The sequence below is a fragment of the Mandrillus leucophaeus genome, unplaced genomic scaffold (genome assembly GCF_000951045.1).
Source record: "Mandrillus leucophaeus isolate KB7577 unplaced genomic scaffold, Mleu.le_1.0 Scaffold453, whole genome shotgun sequence".
NCBI classification, from domain to species: Eukaryota; Metazoa; Chordata; class Mammalia; order Primates; family Cercopithecidae; genus Mandrillus; species Mandrillus leucophaeus.
This window is the reverse complement of record NW_012104843.1, coordinates 129,050-145,477: the sequence shown is the minus strand read 5'-3', so window position 1 is coordinate 145,477 and position 16,428 is coordinate 129,050. Positions and strand designations below refer to the sequence as shown.

Here is a 16,428-nt window from a genome sequence, read left to right as displayed (position 1 = left end):
AAAAAAAAAAAAAAGAAGTAGAATTATTTAGTCAAAGAATTTGCATTTTGAGGATTCCTAACATGCACTTCCAAATAATTTTTTAAAATATTTTTTAAAAACAATGTGCATTGCCACCAGCAACACACTTGGGTATGTGGCTTTTTTCATCGTAGAACATAATTTTTGACGTTGTTGATTTTTTAGGTGAAAAACAAAAGGAGGTGTTTACAGTTGGATGGAGTTTGGAGAGAGGACTAGTAATCTAATTACTAGAATAATAGGGCCTTGAAAGGGCTCTGAGAGAACTAGGATCTAAAGGCCTTGGGGGGAAATGAGAGGAGGGTGTGGTGCCAGGAGACGGGCGTGAGCAGCTGTCTGTGGAGCCCCTCCTCTGTGCCAGGAGAGTGCCAGCTTCTCTTCTCACATTGTGCTCTGTGATCATCTCACTCTTTCCAGGTAGGGGAGAATCCAGTTGAGGAACCTGAGGCCCAGAGAATATAAGTAACTTGCCCTATGTTACTTAAGCCTCCAGGACAATATGAAACCTGACCGCAAACCTGAATCTGTTTGAGTCTAAACCCTATTATTTTCCCACCCAGAACAAAAGGAAGTACCATTTGAGACCCAGTCCATAAAAGATGGGCGGGTGGAATTTGGATAGTTAGAGACATCGAGGGCCTTTCAGAGGCAGGGAAACGAGATCTCAGTCTAGCATAGGTGAAGAGCCATTGAGCGAGGGAACACTGGAGCCAAAGAAGCTCAGCTGAAGTTTGCATCGAATCTGAGAGGCAATGGGCAGTGGTCACAGAAGCCAAGCTGAACATTAGTCCTGCAGCCCCGACTGCACACTGAGGCTTCAGCTGTGTTCCTCTTGGGCATCTCCAACCAGGTCTTCCCAGGACCTGCCCACCCTGGAGGTGACGCCCCTGAGTTGGACTCTGCTCCCTAACCTTCCTCAGCCCCCGACACATCTGAGTTGGTGGGGAGCATGTGAAGGATGGAGATTCCCAGGCCTACCCTGCAGATCCTAGAGAATCATTTTGTGAGGCTGTCCCTTCCCGCTGTTACCCGTCTGAGATCAGTGCATTCATTCATTCATTCATTCGTTCAGCAAAGTGACCTGAACCCTGGCATTGTGCCAGGAGTTGGGGACATACAGGGGAACAATAGAGCCTTTTGCCCACTAGGAACTCCTGGTCCATTTGGGGAAAGTTTATTTTCTGAATATGCACTTTAAATACAGTAAGAAAGTTTAAAACAGAGGTCAAATTTTCATCTATAGGATGGTGTTACTATCTAAACCACAATCACATGAAATGATATAGTCCTCAATGACTTGAACAAGATTAAGCCCCAAAAACAAAACAAAACAAAAAAAAACCCCAGCACTCTTCATTAGCTTCTTCTAGCAAAATTGACAGAGGAAACTGGTGTTTCTCAAGCTATGTTCCTCTACAACACTAGTGTCCCATGAAGTCCTAGGCAGATTCCTTGAACAAATATTAACTTTCCTAGGATCTGCAAGGTGGGCCTGGGACTCTCCATCCTGAACAAACTCCCCAGCAACTCAGATGTGTGGGTGGCTGAGGAAGGTTAGGGAGCAGAGCCCAGCCCTAGGGCGCTGCCTCTAGGATGAGTGGTTCCTGGGAAGACCTGGTTGAAGAGCCTGAAAGGAGGAGGAGAGGCAGGGCCAGCCCCCACCTCCACCTGTTCCCCTCAGTGCCTCCTGACCCTCCCCTACTGGTGACGGCCTCTACGACCCCTTTCTCTGTCACTGCTGTTATGGTTTCACTTGGAATAAAGTTAGTAATAAGATTGCTGATCTCTAATTTGTAAGTAAAAATATTACTAAAGAGACCTTTTATTTTAAAAGTCAAGAGTTTAAAATGTATACTCTGGCCTCCACTTTCCAATTTTCCATAGATAATCCCTATATATATGCCATTTCAAATTACATGGATGATTTTAGGAATTATCTGCTTTTTAATGATAATTCTTAGAAAATTGGTGGTTCATGCTGAAGCATGGCGATCACATAGATGAGAAGTTGAGCACACAGACGGACTGGTTTTCATGGTGGGTTGGGGGTCTCCAGGACTACCACCACATTCAGAGTTTCACCAGGACCCCCAGGATCCAGCATATAACTGTACTTACGGCTAAGATTTATTAAGGAGGTCCAGCCAGATGGGACAAAAGGACACAGCAGAGTCTGGAGGAATCCATGAAGTCCTCTCCCCATGTGGGATCCCGGAGAGCACTCCTCCCCCAGCAAGAAAAATGCAGCACCATGTGTGTGATGTTTCTGCCCAGGGAAGCCTGTCAGAGATTCTGTATCCGGGGATTTTGTTGGAGCTGTACTGGTAGGCACCCTCTGCCTAGCACGTAGCAAAACTCGACTCCCAGAAGGAAAGCAGATGTTCAGCATAAACCACGTTGCTTGCACAAACAGCCCAGGTTGTGAGCTACTCTTAGCAGTTAGGGATCTGTGGGAACACAGTCCACCTCACCAGCAGGCCTTTCAAAGGAGAGCGGGCTCCAGCCTGCCACATTGACTCTTCACTGCACACTTTGGATTATCGTTTGTAGCTGTTTTTCAGATGATTTCCATGCTGGTATCTCAGACCTATTAAAATATTTTTATTTATTTATTTATTTTTGTAGTCTCCCAAGCTGGGGTATAGTGGCGTGATCTCAGCTCACTGCAACTTCTGCCTCCCGGGTTCAAGCGATTCTCCCTCCTCAGCCTCCTGAGCAGCTGGGATTACAGGCGCCCACCATCATGCCCAGCTAATTTTTGTAATTTTGTATTTTTGTAGAGACAGGGTTTCACCATGTTGACCAGGCTGGTCTTGGACTCCTGTCCTCGGGTGATCTGCCCACCTCGGCCTCCCAAAGTGCTGGGATTACCGGCGTGAGCCACTGTGACCGACCAAAGATACTTCATTAAAGAAGCACATGCCATGACATAGTGTCTGCTAAGGAGAGACAAGTTCTGTACTGCAGGTCTTCTCAAAGCTTTTAGTACACTCAAAGCTTTTAGTACGCCCATCAGCAGCCCCGTGGAGGATCCAGCTACGCTTCTTTCACCCTGGAATATTTGTTCAAGGAATCTGCCTGGCAGTTCTTGGGACACTGGTGTTGTAGAGGAACATAGTTTGGGAAACACCAGTTTCCTCTGCTAATTTTGCTAGAAGAAGCTAATGAAGTGCTGAGTGGATTTGTTTTGTTGCTTAATCTTGTTCAAATTATTGAGGGGTATGTCATTCACGTGATTGTAGTTTAGATAGTAGAGTTACCTTATAGATGAAAATTTGGTTTCTATTTTGAACTTTATTTGTTTTCTTTTTGAGACAGGGTCTCACTCAGTCACCCAGGCTGGAGTGCAGTGGCACGATCTCAGCTCACTGCAGCCTCCACCTCCCAGGCTGAAGCGATTTTCCTACCTCAGCCTCCTGAGTAGCTGGGACTACAGGCATGCGCCACCACACCTGGCTAATTTATTTTAAATTTTCTTAGAGAGCTATCTTATTTAATAAAAGTAATAACAGATTCATGATCAGACATTAGAAATATATTGGGTTTATTCGTGTTTTCGTATGTATATGTTTTAGTTCTTGTTGCCTGCTCATAATGCAAAGTCTTTATTATCATTAAAAATTGTAAGTCCTGACGCTATTCTAATAATGTCAGAGTTCAAATTTATATCCTTGACAAATGTTTTTGATCGTGTCTTAACCCAGTAACCTGACACCTGTGAAAGCTGAGGGCGTTTTACAAGGCATTTTCCATAGAATTTTTCAAAGTTCTCCTGACAAATTGAAATGAAGAGTTCATAGAATATTCCCCACCACTGCAAGGATTTGTAGCATGAAATTTTATTATTCTATGCAGCTATAAATTCAAAATTGATTTAAATAAGCAGTTTGATGGCATATTTATAAAGGCATAGGAAAAAAAATCGTTTGATATTCTAAAGCCTGCGTTTATCCATGGTACAAATCATATCTTTTTGTCACTTTGAATTTGAAAGCTTTTATGAAATCTGCTTCTTAACTAGCTGCAGAAAATCCTTTTACCATATATATAAATTGGTAAATTCACTGAATAGCCTTCTTTCAATTTCTTGCTGTATTATATATAATGAAAGATGGCAGTTCCCATCAACACAGAATGTTGTCCCAATTTCCTGAATCCAGATTCATGGAGATGATCGTTTTTAATTCCATTACTAAAATGTATTAGAAAGTTTAAGTGTTCAGATTCTCACAAAGCCCACTGGACCCCAGTTTACCAGGAAATTTGGGGAGGAGGGGTTTAATGACCTTCATCATTTATAAAATCATCAGAGCTGATAAAAGAAGTAAAGCTTTGGGCCGGGCACAGTGACTCACGCCTGTAATCCCAGCACTTCGGGAGGCCAAGGCGGGCGGATCACCTGAGGTCAGGAGTTTGAGACCAACCTGGCCAACATGGTGAAACCCAAACCCTGTGTCTACTAAACAATACAAAAATTAGCTGGGTGTGATGGCAGGCACCTTAATCCCAGCTACTTGGGGGGCAGAGGCAGGAGAATCGTTTGAGCCTGGGAGACAGAGGTTGCAGTGAGTTGAGATCAAGCCTTTGCACTGAAACCTAGGGGACAAGAGCAAGACTTCTCTCAAAAAAAAAAAGAAGTAAAGCTTTGAAAGCTTCAAGACTTGTGCCTGCTCATGGTCATCCTAACCAGCTTAACTTGAAATACACCTGAGATGAAAGGTCACTGTGCCTGTACATTTCAGCAAACTATATGGGAACGCGGAAGGTCACTGTGCACTTGTATAAGTACCGTTTACTTCCTGGCATGAATAAATGTATCTGTGAGATGCACCACTTAAAAAAAAAAAAGACAATTTGTTAAGGATAAAATGTAAACCTGCCATACCAGTAGCTGTCTTAGAAAAATTGTTTCCATTCTTAAGAAGTTATGATGTATCACTTACAATTTCAAAAAGAGACTAGGCATAAATATGTAAAAAAATTTTCCACTATTATTTCAGAGATAGGAGTTTTGTTGTTCATTTACTTACTATGTGAACCATTCATATTTATCAGGGCTGCTGAAGATTTATTGTCACAAATTCAGGAAAATTACCAAAAGCCGCTGGAAGAATTGGAGGTATTGAAAGAAGCAACAAGCCACTTCCTTTCAAAGCACAACAGTGAACTAAAGGCGGCTGAGGTGCTTGTGAGGGAAGCCGAGGCAAAGACCCAGGAAAGCAACCACCTGCTGTTCATGGTCAATGCTAACCTGAGAGAATTCAGTGTGAGTCTCACTCTCTCTCTCCTCAATTATAACGGGTAACAAAATACTCCAACGTAAGCAATTAAAAGTGAGCCCTGGTCTGGCCAGGTGGCTCACGCCTGTAATCCCAGCACTTTGGGAGACCGAGGCAAGCAGATCATGAGGTCAAGAGATGGAGACCATCCTGGCCAACATGGTGAAACCCCGTCTCTACTAAAAATACAAAAATTAGCTGGGCGTGGTTGCGCGCGCCTGTGGTCCCAGCTACTCGGGAGGCTGAGGCAGGAGAATCGCTTGAACTCGGGAGGTAGAGGTTGTAGTGAGCCGAGATTGTACCACCGCACTCCAGCCTGGCAACAGAATGAGACTCCATCTCAAAAGATAAAATAAAATAAAAGTGAGTCCCGTGCACTAACTTCTGCACATAGCATTAGGCGCCAAAGGTCAGAAGCACAGTTGCTTTTATGAAACATCCTTAAAATGCCATTTCTGCTGCAGGATAAAAAGCTACATGTTCAAGAAGAACAAAATCTGACCTCAGAGCTCATCGCCCAAGGACAAGGACTGATAGATACTGCTGCTGCACAAACAGATGCTGTGCAAGATGCTCTAGAGGTGAGTTACCACTCAGCACGGCCACAGTACAGTTTTTAAAGAATCTTCACACATCTTGTCTATATGCACATATATCTGTTATTAAATAGATGTGCATATATTTACAATATTAATTTCTCCATGTAGCACTTAGAGCATCACCAGGATACGCTACTTTTATGGTCTGCCAAAATCAGGCACCACGTAGATGACCTGGTCATGCACATGTCCCAAAGGAACGCACTCGACCTGGTCTACAGCGCTGAGGACCATGCCGCTGAGTTCCAGAGACTGGCAGATGTTCTGGACAGGTAGGAACACGCCTTTGTGGGAATTCAAGAGTTTGCAATCTATTGATTAGAGAAAACAAAGATGGACTTTTTTTTCACAGTGATGGGTCACTCTTCCTTTGTGTAAAAATGAGCACTCCTCTTTTATTTACCTGGCAAGTTAGATTCCTTCATGTCTTTTAACATAGTTTACCATTGGCCTACATATCTGATGGAAAAATGCAAATAATGGGACAAGACTTAAAACACATAGTATGCAGCCGGGCACAGTGGCTCACGCCTGTAATCCCAGCACTTTGGGAGGCCGAGGCGGGCAGATCATGAGGTCAGGAGATCGAGACCATCCTGGCTAACACAGTGAAACCCCGTCTCTACTAAAAATACAAAAAATTAGCCGGGCATGGTGGTGGGCGCCTGTAGTCCCAGCTACTCTGGAGGCTGAAGCAGGAGAATGGCGTGAACCCGGGAGGCGGAGCTTGCAGTGAGCCGAGATCGTGCCACTGCACTCCAGCCTGGGCGATAGAGCGAGACTCCGTCTCAAAAAAAAAAAAAAATAGTATGCTACAGTTTCAAGCCATCAGGTCTTTATTAAGCACCTACTGAGTGCTCAGAGCTTTGTTAGGTTGCAGGTGGGACAGAATGAGGTTATTAATTTCTTTACAGATCCGGCCTTTTTGGAGTGTATTATTTGGGTGGAGGATGTGGCTGTCCACTCTCTCCTACAGAAGTGTTGGGAGTCCCTTTTCCAATCCCTGAGAGATACCACCTCCAATTATTTTCTACTGCCTGAAAGTCTGCCATTGTAATACCATTACTTTAGCTTATATTTTTTGGATATTTGAAAAATGTGTACTCAACTTGCTAAAAATGCCTTTAAATGAGAAGCACAATTTTAGCCAGCCGTTTCAAACTTGTCTGCACACTGGAATCTTCTGGGGAGCTTCTTAAGACACCAATGCGTTTGTTCCTTAGCTGCCTTCCCCACAAAGGTTGTGACTTAATGGGACTGGGATGTAGCCTGGGTTTTGTGATTTTTTTTTTTAAACCCTAAGGTGATTCTAATGTGCAGCAAATGTGGGACCTGAAGTTTTAGGTGTTACCAGTGATTTACACAATACTGTGAGTTAATTGGTAAATTTTTTTCTTTAAAATTTGCTATGCATTATGGGTGACAAGGCTGACCACACAGGGAAGATGTATGTTCTTGTGTGTGCATGTTCTGTGGAAAGGGAAAGATGCATATCTCCTTATTTGAAAAATGCTGACATAAAAGATTAGTTCACACAACAAAAGCAATTAAAAATGATATGATAGAATATTGCATGAATTATGTGCTAAATTGAGTACTGCTTCCTAATATGTCTTGGGGATCAGTAGTGGAAAATGGCATGAGATACTAGCTTCTCTCTTCTCATCAGTTTTCATCATTTCCCCCACAGTGAAAAACATGTTCTGACTCCATACCTAGCTAAAACAAAATCCCTATTACTTTGTATGACTAGTAGAAGCAATTTGTTGTGATAACACAAAGTTAAATTAGTATATTTTATTTATAAATCATAGAATTTTGCCAGTCCAATAGTAACAAGCAATAACTGCTAATATTTGGTCTGGGAATTACCCGACTCAATAACCTTGGAAAGAAAATGAAGTGAGTTACTCAGCAGGCAAAGATGTGCCCATTGCCAGAGTTTATTTTCAAGATCGAGAACACTGGATGACCTTGTGCCATGACCGGTTACCAAGTTCCTAAGTGACGTGCCCACTTGTTAGAATGACGTTGAGCTGATTGAAATATTAGCTGATCTTCCTCCAGAATTTCTAGTGAATTTTGTAAAATTGTCATGCCATTTGAGGGATAAGATTCAGCGACCTCAGGTATGCTTAGGAACACTTCTTGGAGGTTAACAAGTGTGTTGCAGGGAGTTTATAACCAATGCAAACATGCAACGGCACCCCAGACATGCACAGGGGGTTGGAACAGAGATTGAGGAATGCTGAGGGCAGCTTGTGGAAAGTGATGAATGGTTGTCTAAGGGAAACAGCAATAGTCTCTTCTTGGGTATTGATTAAATAGCAGTTCTGAGTGTTATTATGACAAAGTGGCTATGGCTTCTCAAAGATTGCTTTTGAAGGTACATGGGAACCCACAGGTTGTTATTTTTTATGGATGATACTCTTCTAAGGGGAAAGAAGATAGGAGGTTTTCAAGACTAGTAGGCATTTATGATTTTTGTGAGTGAATCGGCAAGTTTGATTTAGCTTATCGTAACGTATCTAAATATGCTGCTTTGATAGTGGCCTTGAAAATGTCAGAAATGTGTCCCTGAATGCCACCAGTGCAGCCTATGTCCATTACAACATCCAGAACCTGATCGAAGAATCGGAGGAACTGGCCAAAGATGCTCACAGGACTGTGACTGAGATGAGCCTGGTAGGAAATGCCGTGGGCTTCTTTTTCTGGGCTCTGTGGGAGATTGTTCTGTACCCGGTTTGAACAGAGATTCAGTGGCCCCCATTTCTGCCTATTAACATTCTTTTCTGGTGGAATCTGTTTCTGGCTTCTGTCATCATGTGATCTGTGCTTTAATTTTTTAAGATCGTAACTACTTCTTTATACAGACTAGAAACCAGCGTAGAGATGAGAACAATCTCACATTTCCTTGAGCTAAAAATGATAATGCTACTTGATACCTACTGGAGACAGTTTTCTTTAACCACGGTGAAAATCTCTATTGAATGGCTAGTTTCCTTCCTTACCTACTTAAAAATGTCTTTGTGTTCTCTTGCCTCAGCCATTTGAAATTGTCCCTACCTGGTACCTGGCTGACTTTCTTGCTGGGAATGTGGCTGGGGGCTACTCTGATGGAGTCACTTCCTCCATCCCCAGCAGGACTCCATCTGCCCTGCTCTCACCATGCTTAAGCGGTTCTGTTTTCCAGCTCTCAGAATCCCTTGTTTCTAATGGGAAAGCGGCCGTGCAGCGCAGCTCCAGATTTCTAAATGAAGGCGACAACCTCAGCAGGAAGCTTCCAGGTCAGCGTGTGGCTGGGACGGTGTAGACAGGCAGAGTGAGCATGAGCATCTCGCTGAGCAACCTCTAAGAACGTTCTCTTTGCATGCAGCAACTTGAAACTTAGCATTTCTATGTCCTATTTATATTCCGATTTCCTATCATATAAACTTTCCTATCATATAAACTTTCCTATCGTATAAACTTCCTATCACATAAACTTCACATAATTTGGCATTTTTATTCTAGTGATATCTGTTCCTTTATTGTGCAGTCATCTCTATCTTTAACCTGTCCTTAATCCTCCACTCATCGCCTTAGCTTGGAGCCTTCACTGTTCTTCCTAGTGTCTCTTGGGTTATCTTTGATTGTGTGCACTCCTTTATTTTTCCTTGAAGAGATATATTATGCTTGATATTTGTTTTACCTTTCTCATGGGACTAATATCATGTTAGACTCATGGTAGGTTCTCGTTTAATAATTATTACATTAAATCATAATTGATTTAGCCATTTTTCAAAAAATATCTATGCAGTTAATTTGTCCTAAAGTTTCAAGAAAGAATGACTTGGCATATGTAAAAGCAATCCATCCAATAAACATAAACCAAAATGGCATCAGGAATCTGTTATGTAAGAGAAACTATGTAGGCATACTTTTTTAATAACAAATAACATGCTTTCCATCTTAATATGTTCTAATCGATCAAAAATACCAAGATTTCTGGAGGAGTAAATAGTGGGCCATACTCACAGCTCATTCCCTTTACAGGTGACTTACTTCCAAGTCTGACACTGGATCCTTCCACAACTGTCTGAACCAAAGGCTTGGATATGTGCATAAATTTTTTTTCTCATTGAGTGACACAATTTAAAATTTATGTTGGCATCTCACAGTATCGAAAATGCATAATGTGTTGATGGGCTATAATTTCAGTCTGTACAACTAGAGGTACTTCATAGGTAGTGAAATTGGGAGCTTGCTGGCAATTAAAATTTCATGTTTTCACCATGTGCTCAAAATCAAAATGTGATTGTATGTTATGAACAGAAATTTTAAAAGTAAAAGCTGTGATCAAACTTGAGAAGGAGGTTAAGTTGAGTTCCAGTTGGGTGGCCAGAAGGGAATAGAAGGGGATGGAGGATTGGCCAGAGATGCAGGTGGGAGACTATGAGGAAGACTCCCAGGTGGGAGCCCACCTTAGGGGTTTGACAACCCAGAGGAGAAAGGTGACCAAGATTCAGATGGGGATAGAAAGTTAGTGCATCTGATTAAGATTGAGTGACTTAAACACAGCTCTTGGTCCTTGAGCTCTAGTAAAATTGGACATGAAATTTAAGTAGAAATATTAGTGAGAAAGTCAACAAGCAAAGTAGAGAAAATGATCGAGCAAGCTAGAAACACATTCTTAATTTCTTTTTTGTTTTTTTGTTTTTTTGGTTTTTTTTTGAGACTGGAGTCTTGCTCTTTCTCCCAGGCTGGAGTGCAGTGGCACTATCTCAGCTCACTGTAAGCTCCACCTCCCGGGTTCACGCCATTCTCCCGCCTCAGCCTCTTGAGTAGCTGGGACTACAGGCGTCTGCCACCAGGCCTGGCTAATTTTGTGTGTGTGTGTGTGTGTGTGTGTATTTTTAGTAGAGACAGGGTTTCACCGTGTTAGCCAGGCTGGTCTCAATCTCCTGACCTCGTGATCCACCCGCCTCAGCCTCCCAAAGTGCTGGGATTACAGGTGTGAACCACCGCGTCCGGCCCACACTCTTAATTTCTATAATGAATGTTGCTCAGTCTTGCTGGAAAAACTGTCAATATTGGGAGTCTCTTTAGAAAACTATGAATTCTGTAGATGGTCAAGAATGACAAAGCTGTTGCCTAGGCAACCTTTTAGTAGGCTAACCTGAAAGGAAACATTTTTCTCCCTTTAAATAGTTATTGCATTGGAACTGAGTGAACTGAGAAATAAGACAAACAGATTTCAAGAGAATGCTGGTGAAATTACCAGGCAGACCAATGAATCAGTCTTGATACTCAGAGCAATTCCTGAAGGTAAGTGGAAAAGACGTTCTTCTTTAAATCACGTCTTCTCACTGTAAAAGCATCACTCAGGAGCATAAGGAAGTCCTGCCTCAAGACTGGTCAAGGCGCTAGCTCAAAAATGAGACTAAGATTGACAAAATTTTTACTTGGAAAGGAGTAAGACTTAGAAATGAAAACCATTGGTTTTTTAAAATAACATCACAATACTTGCATCAAACTGCTAGAATTTATAATCTTAAAAACAGAGATTGCATAGTACCATCTGAATTGCTTACTTTTGAAATGCTTGACACATTGCTTAGAGGAAGAAGGACCATTGAAAGAAGTCCGCAAGTAAAGAAGCTGGAATGTGCTTTACCTGCCTAAGGGGAAAATGCCAGATTCATTATCAGTGTGGCAAACTGAAGACTGCTTGCTTGGCCGTCTTCCTTAGTGAGGCAGTAAAACATTAGGCTCACTGATCACTTTAATGCTGATGGTTTAGAAATGTGGTATTCTTGAAAATTTTAAATAGGGTAATTTTTTAAAGGCTAATACAAATGAATTGCGCGGCACCTCAAACTTCTTTTTTGTTCTTTTGTTGTCTTTTACTTCTAAAGTTTCTATTGTTTTATGGAGACCAGGTCTTGCTGTGTTGCCCAGATTGGCCTTGAATTCTTGGCCTCAAGCGACCCTCTTGCCTTGGTCTCCCACAATGCTGGATTACAAGCGTGAGCCACTGTGCCCATCCTCCTTTTTTGCTTAATAAACATCTTTTGAAAAAGTCTTATAAAGTGCTCAAAGGAGCACTTTAAAAGTGCTTTAACGCCCTTAAAAACAAGAAGCCCAAAGTCCTCCTGTCTGCCGGGCTTCTGTGTGTAAGCATGGAGTCACCTGGGGAAACTGGGCGTCCTGTCTGCCGGGCTTCTGTGTGTAAGCATGGAGTCACCTGGGGAAACTGGGCATGCTGCGTTGGGCTTACTTCTTACCTTGAAACAATGAAGCATTTTCTGATCTGGAAGACTTCTTTTTCCTTTTCTTTTTTTATAAGGATGCCATGGTATATTTTGACTAAATGCTTAATAACATTTTTATTTGAAAATAATTTTGAGCTTACAGAAAAGTTGCAAGGAAAGTAAAAAGGCCACCTGTATACCCTTTTTCCAGCTTTTTCTGCTGTAAATGTTTTGCCCCACTTGTGATTAAATGCTTCAAAAATGAATGATAGTGTCTTTTAAAAATCCTCACCCAGATTTTCTAGAATAACTGAATTCTAATTTACCTGGAGTGGCTGTTTAGACTTTCTTCTGCTGTTACTTCTAGCAGCCAATTGATGCTATGGGCAAATACCTCTTCCTGTAACTTAAGACATTCCCACCTCAGCTGCAGAACTAGGATCCAAATCCTTAGTATCCAGACATGAAAGGAGGTGGAGAACATGTTTCATGAAGGTGAGAAGGGCGTGATGGAAAAGGACCCAAATAAAGAAATGTAGCTGATTAAGATGTAAGACACAGATCACACGGCGATTGGTCATCACTTTTGTGATCTCATTGTGTACTGAAATCATATTCCAGAGAAGTAGTAACAAAAATTATTTCATTTGTCCCTAAAAGGGGATAGTAGAGCACAAGATATGCAGTTTTAATATTGCCATTAGAAACAAGAAGCTCTTAGGTCATTGACCCCTGCCCGAAAGAAAAAAAGCAAACAAGCCAGCCTCAGTTTGTGTTGAGCATCAGTAATATGACAATAATGTATTTCTGTGCAAAATTACATTTGTTGTAGTTTTATTTTCTCTGTGTGTAAGCAGCAAAAGTGCATGCTTGTGTATACATTTATTTTAGATACAAGAGACAAAGGAGCCAAAACCAAAGAGCTGGCCACGTCTGCAAGCCAGAGCGCGGTGAGCACGCTGAGGGACGTGGCAGGGCTGAGCCAGGAGCTGCTGAGCACATCTGCCAGCCTGTCCAGGGTCAACATCACATTACAAGAGACGCACCAGCTTCTGCAGGACTCCACCATGGCCAGTATGTCAGCGCCCTTCCTTCCAGTCATGACCGTCTGTGTCATGCAGACATGGAGCTAGCTAAGCACACAGTGGTGCGTTGTTCACAACATTCCTGAAAAGTAGCAGTATGCCGATGTCTGGATTAGCCTTTGTAAAGAAAAGGGCCTTAGTCTATGCGTGCTACCGGTGCAGTTTTCATCTTCGTACCAAAATGTCATGGATTTGATTATTAGGGTGTTGTTTTACCCAGTGCATTGTTAATGGACAATTAATTATCTTGTTTTTCCCTCTCCCCAACTATCTTGCCACCCCTTGCCTTCTTGTATTTGTTAGCTCTGTTGGCTGGAAGAAAAGTCAAAGACGTGGAAACTCAAGCCAACCTTTTGTTTGATCGGTTGAAGCCTTTGAAGATGTTAGAAGAGAATCTGAGCAGAAACCTATCAGAAATTAAACTGCTCATCAGCCAGGCCCGGAAACAAGCAGCTTCTGTGAGTTTGGGGCCCCGTGGCTTTCATCACTGGGCTCTCAGTCGTGTGGAATCCCAGGGAATTCATGCAGACGTGGCTCTCAGCCACACGTGGCTCTCAGCCACACTGTGTCCCTTAGGCCTTCCAAAGACCCAGATCCTAATAATCCGGGCTTCCTCATAGCCCTGTCTTGGTATATTTAAAGCCAATAACTAACTTCATTTTCTTTGAGTTCTGCTTTTATTCAACATGCTTCAAAATGTTGTTAGCAAAGAGATGTCCATGTCTTTATGGAGATTTATCATTATAGACTAAATTTAAAACTATTAGCCTGGATAGTGCAGAACATGTCGAATCTACATGTTAACATTTCTCTAAGTTTATGGGTTGCATATGGTGTTATTTCTTCATTTTACCAACTTAGTTTTAATAATCCAAATATTCTTTAAAGTGTTTGTGTAGTATGGGCCTCATCCTTGAGGTGTCTGGGAAAACAATTTGTATGCGACAAAGGCTGCACAAATCCAGGTCACTAAATGCCTGAAGCACTGGACACCTGGAGCAGTTCACACGTGAGAAGATGTTTTACCCGTGGCACATGGCACTGGCTGTGCCCTAAGGGAAAAAGTTTCCTTTTGAGAGAATGTGCAATCATCATGTGACTGGGGACTTCCAGAGGATGAATGCAGCCTCTGGGCTTGCATTTGGCCACCTCAGGCTTTCTAGGGAAGAGAAAGGAGCACACGCTCTGTCTTTTCCTCTCAAGTGTCCTTGCTATTGAAAAAGGAATGTTGGTTTCCATGAGCTCTGGCTTGCATCTGTTTCAGTTACAGTTGCTAAATAAATATAGGCTGGGCATGGTAGCTCACATCCATAACTCCCACAATTTGGGAGGTCGAAGTGAGAGGATTGCTTGAGGCCAGGAGTTTGAGATGACCCTAGGAAACATAATGAGATCCTGTCTCTACTAAAAAAAAAATCATAATAGCCGGGCTCGGTGGTGTGAACCTGTAGTCCCAGCTACTCAGGAGGCTGAGGCAGGAGGATTGCTCGAGCCTAGGAGTTCAAGGCTGCAGTGAGCTATGATCACGCCATTGCACTTCAGCCTGGGCAACAGAGCAAGACCCTAAATAAATAAATAAATAAATAAATAAATAAATAAATAAATGTAAGCCCAAGGAATGCTTCTTGATGCTATGGTTAATACCAAACTTAGACTCTTTAAGACTAATGTAAGATACATATGCGAAGAATTACTAATCAAAGAAATATGTAGTAAGTACAATAATTGCTCTATAAATACCTGCTGAGTGAATAAATATATTACCTCTCCATTTATTCACCAGATGATTATCAAATATCCTCTTTGTGTCAGGCAGAAAGATTCCAGGGTGATAAAATCCTTGTCTTTAAGGAATTAAATCTTATGTGAGCGAGACCTATATAAAATAACTTATTAAAAACTAACACTGGTTTTCTCATATTTAAACACTTTACCAAATGAAATCATTTTTATTACCATCTGATATGTCACTTCATGAAACATGAACCATTGTGTATTATCAAGAGAGGAAACCTGCCTCAGTGAAAATTCATTTCAGAATAGCGTTGTTGAGCTGCTGGTGAGCTGCCGGTGTGCGTCGCCAAATGATGAGGACACTTTCATTTTCCTTCTACAGATTAAAGTCGCCGTGTCTGCAGACAGAGATTGCATCCGGGCCTACCAGCCTCAGATTTCCTCTACTAACTACAACACCTTAACACTAAATGTTAAGACACAGGAACCCGACAATCTTCTCTTCTACCTCGGTAGCAGCACCTCTGTAAGTTATGGACATTTGGAAAGCAGCACTGAATTTTTTGTGCACTTCTAGATTTTTCTGAATTTTCACTTATTTGGTGAAAAAAAAAAAAAAAAATGGGCCTTAGCGAAGTCTCTAAATCTCCCATAGGGACTAACCTTTGTTAAAATGGTAGCATTAGATTAAAAATGAGCAAACGACCAAATTGAAAGCCTGTGAGAAGAGAAGTGACATTTCTGAAGGACGGCATCTTAACTGCAAGCCCTGGGGATGGAACGTTTTTGTGATTCCCCCAGTGACCCCTGGAGTGACTATCAGAATTGTCAAGCTTCTGTCAGGTTTTTCTTGCCAAGAATTCCAGTGGTCCCCAGATGGCAAGTGCCTGTGGAAGGTCTTTGATACATTGGCTGTGCCAGCGAGAACAGGTCAGAAGCCTTGGGTGTGTAGGGCAGAAAATGTTAACAAGCACACAGAGTGTCTGAAATGTCTTCAGGAGATAAGATGCAAAGCACAGGCAAGCCTGTGACAGGGGTGGGACCTCATGGCTCCTGTCTTACTGCATGTTTCACATCCATTTCTTACCTCGGACACTGGGCAGACAAGCAAGCTCAGTGCCTTCCCTGGTGCTCCCGGTGGACTGCCTGTGACCCGCAGCGAATTTTCCCGGGGACTCTATGGGAGGTATTGAGGAGGACCAGGCCAGGCACGCAGGGAGGCGCTAATGTCCCCGGGGCTGAGAGTCATGCCCCAGCTCCAGGGAGGGGACCATTTCAAACAAAAGAAAATAGATTTGGGGGTTTTGTTTTTTATTTATTTTTAAGAATAGAGAAAACACCATAAGAATTGACTCTGTAAAGTGTGGTGGTGGTTGGCAAACAGTGTGTAAACTGATCCCCGTTCATGCCCCGCCCCCCAGTCTGATTTCCTTGCAGTGGAGATGCGGCGAGGGAAAGTGGCCTTCCTGTGGGACCT

At 42.4% G+C, this 16,428-nt stretch overlaps 1 protein-coding gene across 1 annotated transcript in view; it reads left to right on the top strand.

Annotated features, from left to right (window-relative positions):
• LAMA1 (laminin, alpha 1) overlaps positions 1-16,428 on the top strand; it is a 173,431-nt gene that overhangs the window by 124,470 nt on the left and 32,533 nt on the right. Inside the window, 10 exon segments of the mRNA XM_011994364.1 lie at positions 5,077-5,287; positions 5,765-5,881; positions 6,008-6,171; positions 8,449-8,584; positions 9,093-9,186; positions 11,090-11,206; positions 13,024-13,206; positions 13,521-13,675; positions 15,334-15,477; positions 16,373-16,428. Of these exon segments, the coding sequence (XP_011849754.1) occupies positions 5,077-5,287; positions 5,765-5,881; positions 6,008-6,171; positions 8,449-8,584; positions 9,093-9,186; positions 11,090-11,206; positions 13,024-13,206; positions 13,521-13,675; positions 15,334-15,477; positions 16,373-16,428 (1,377 nt within the window).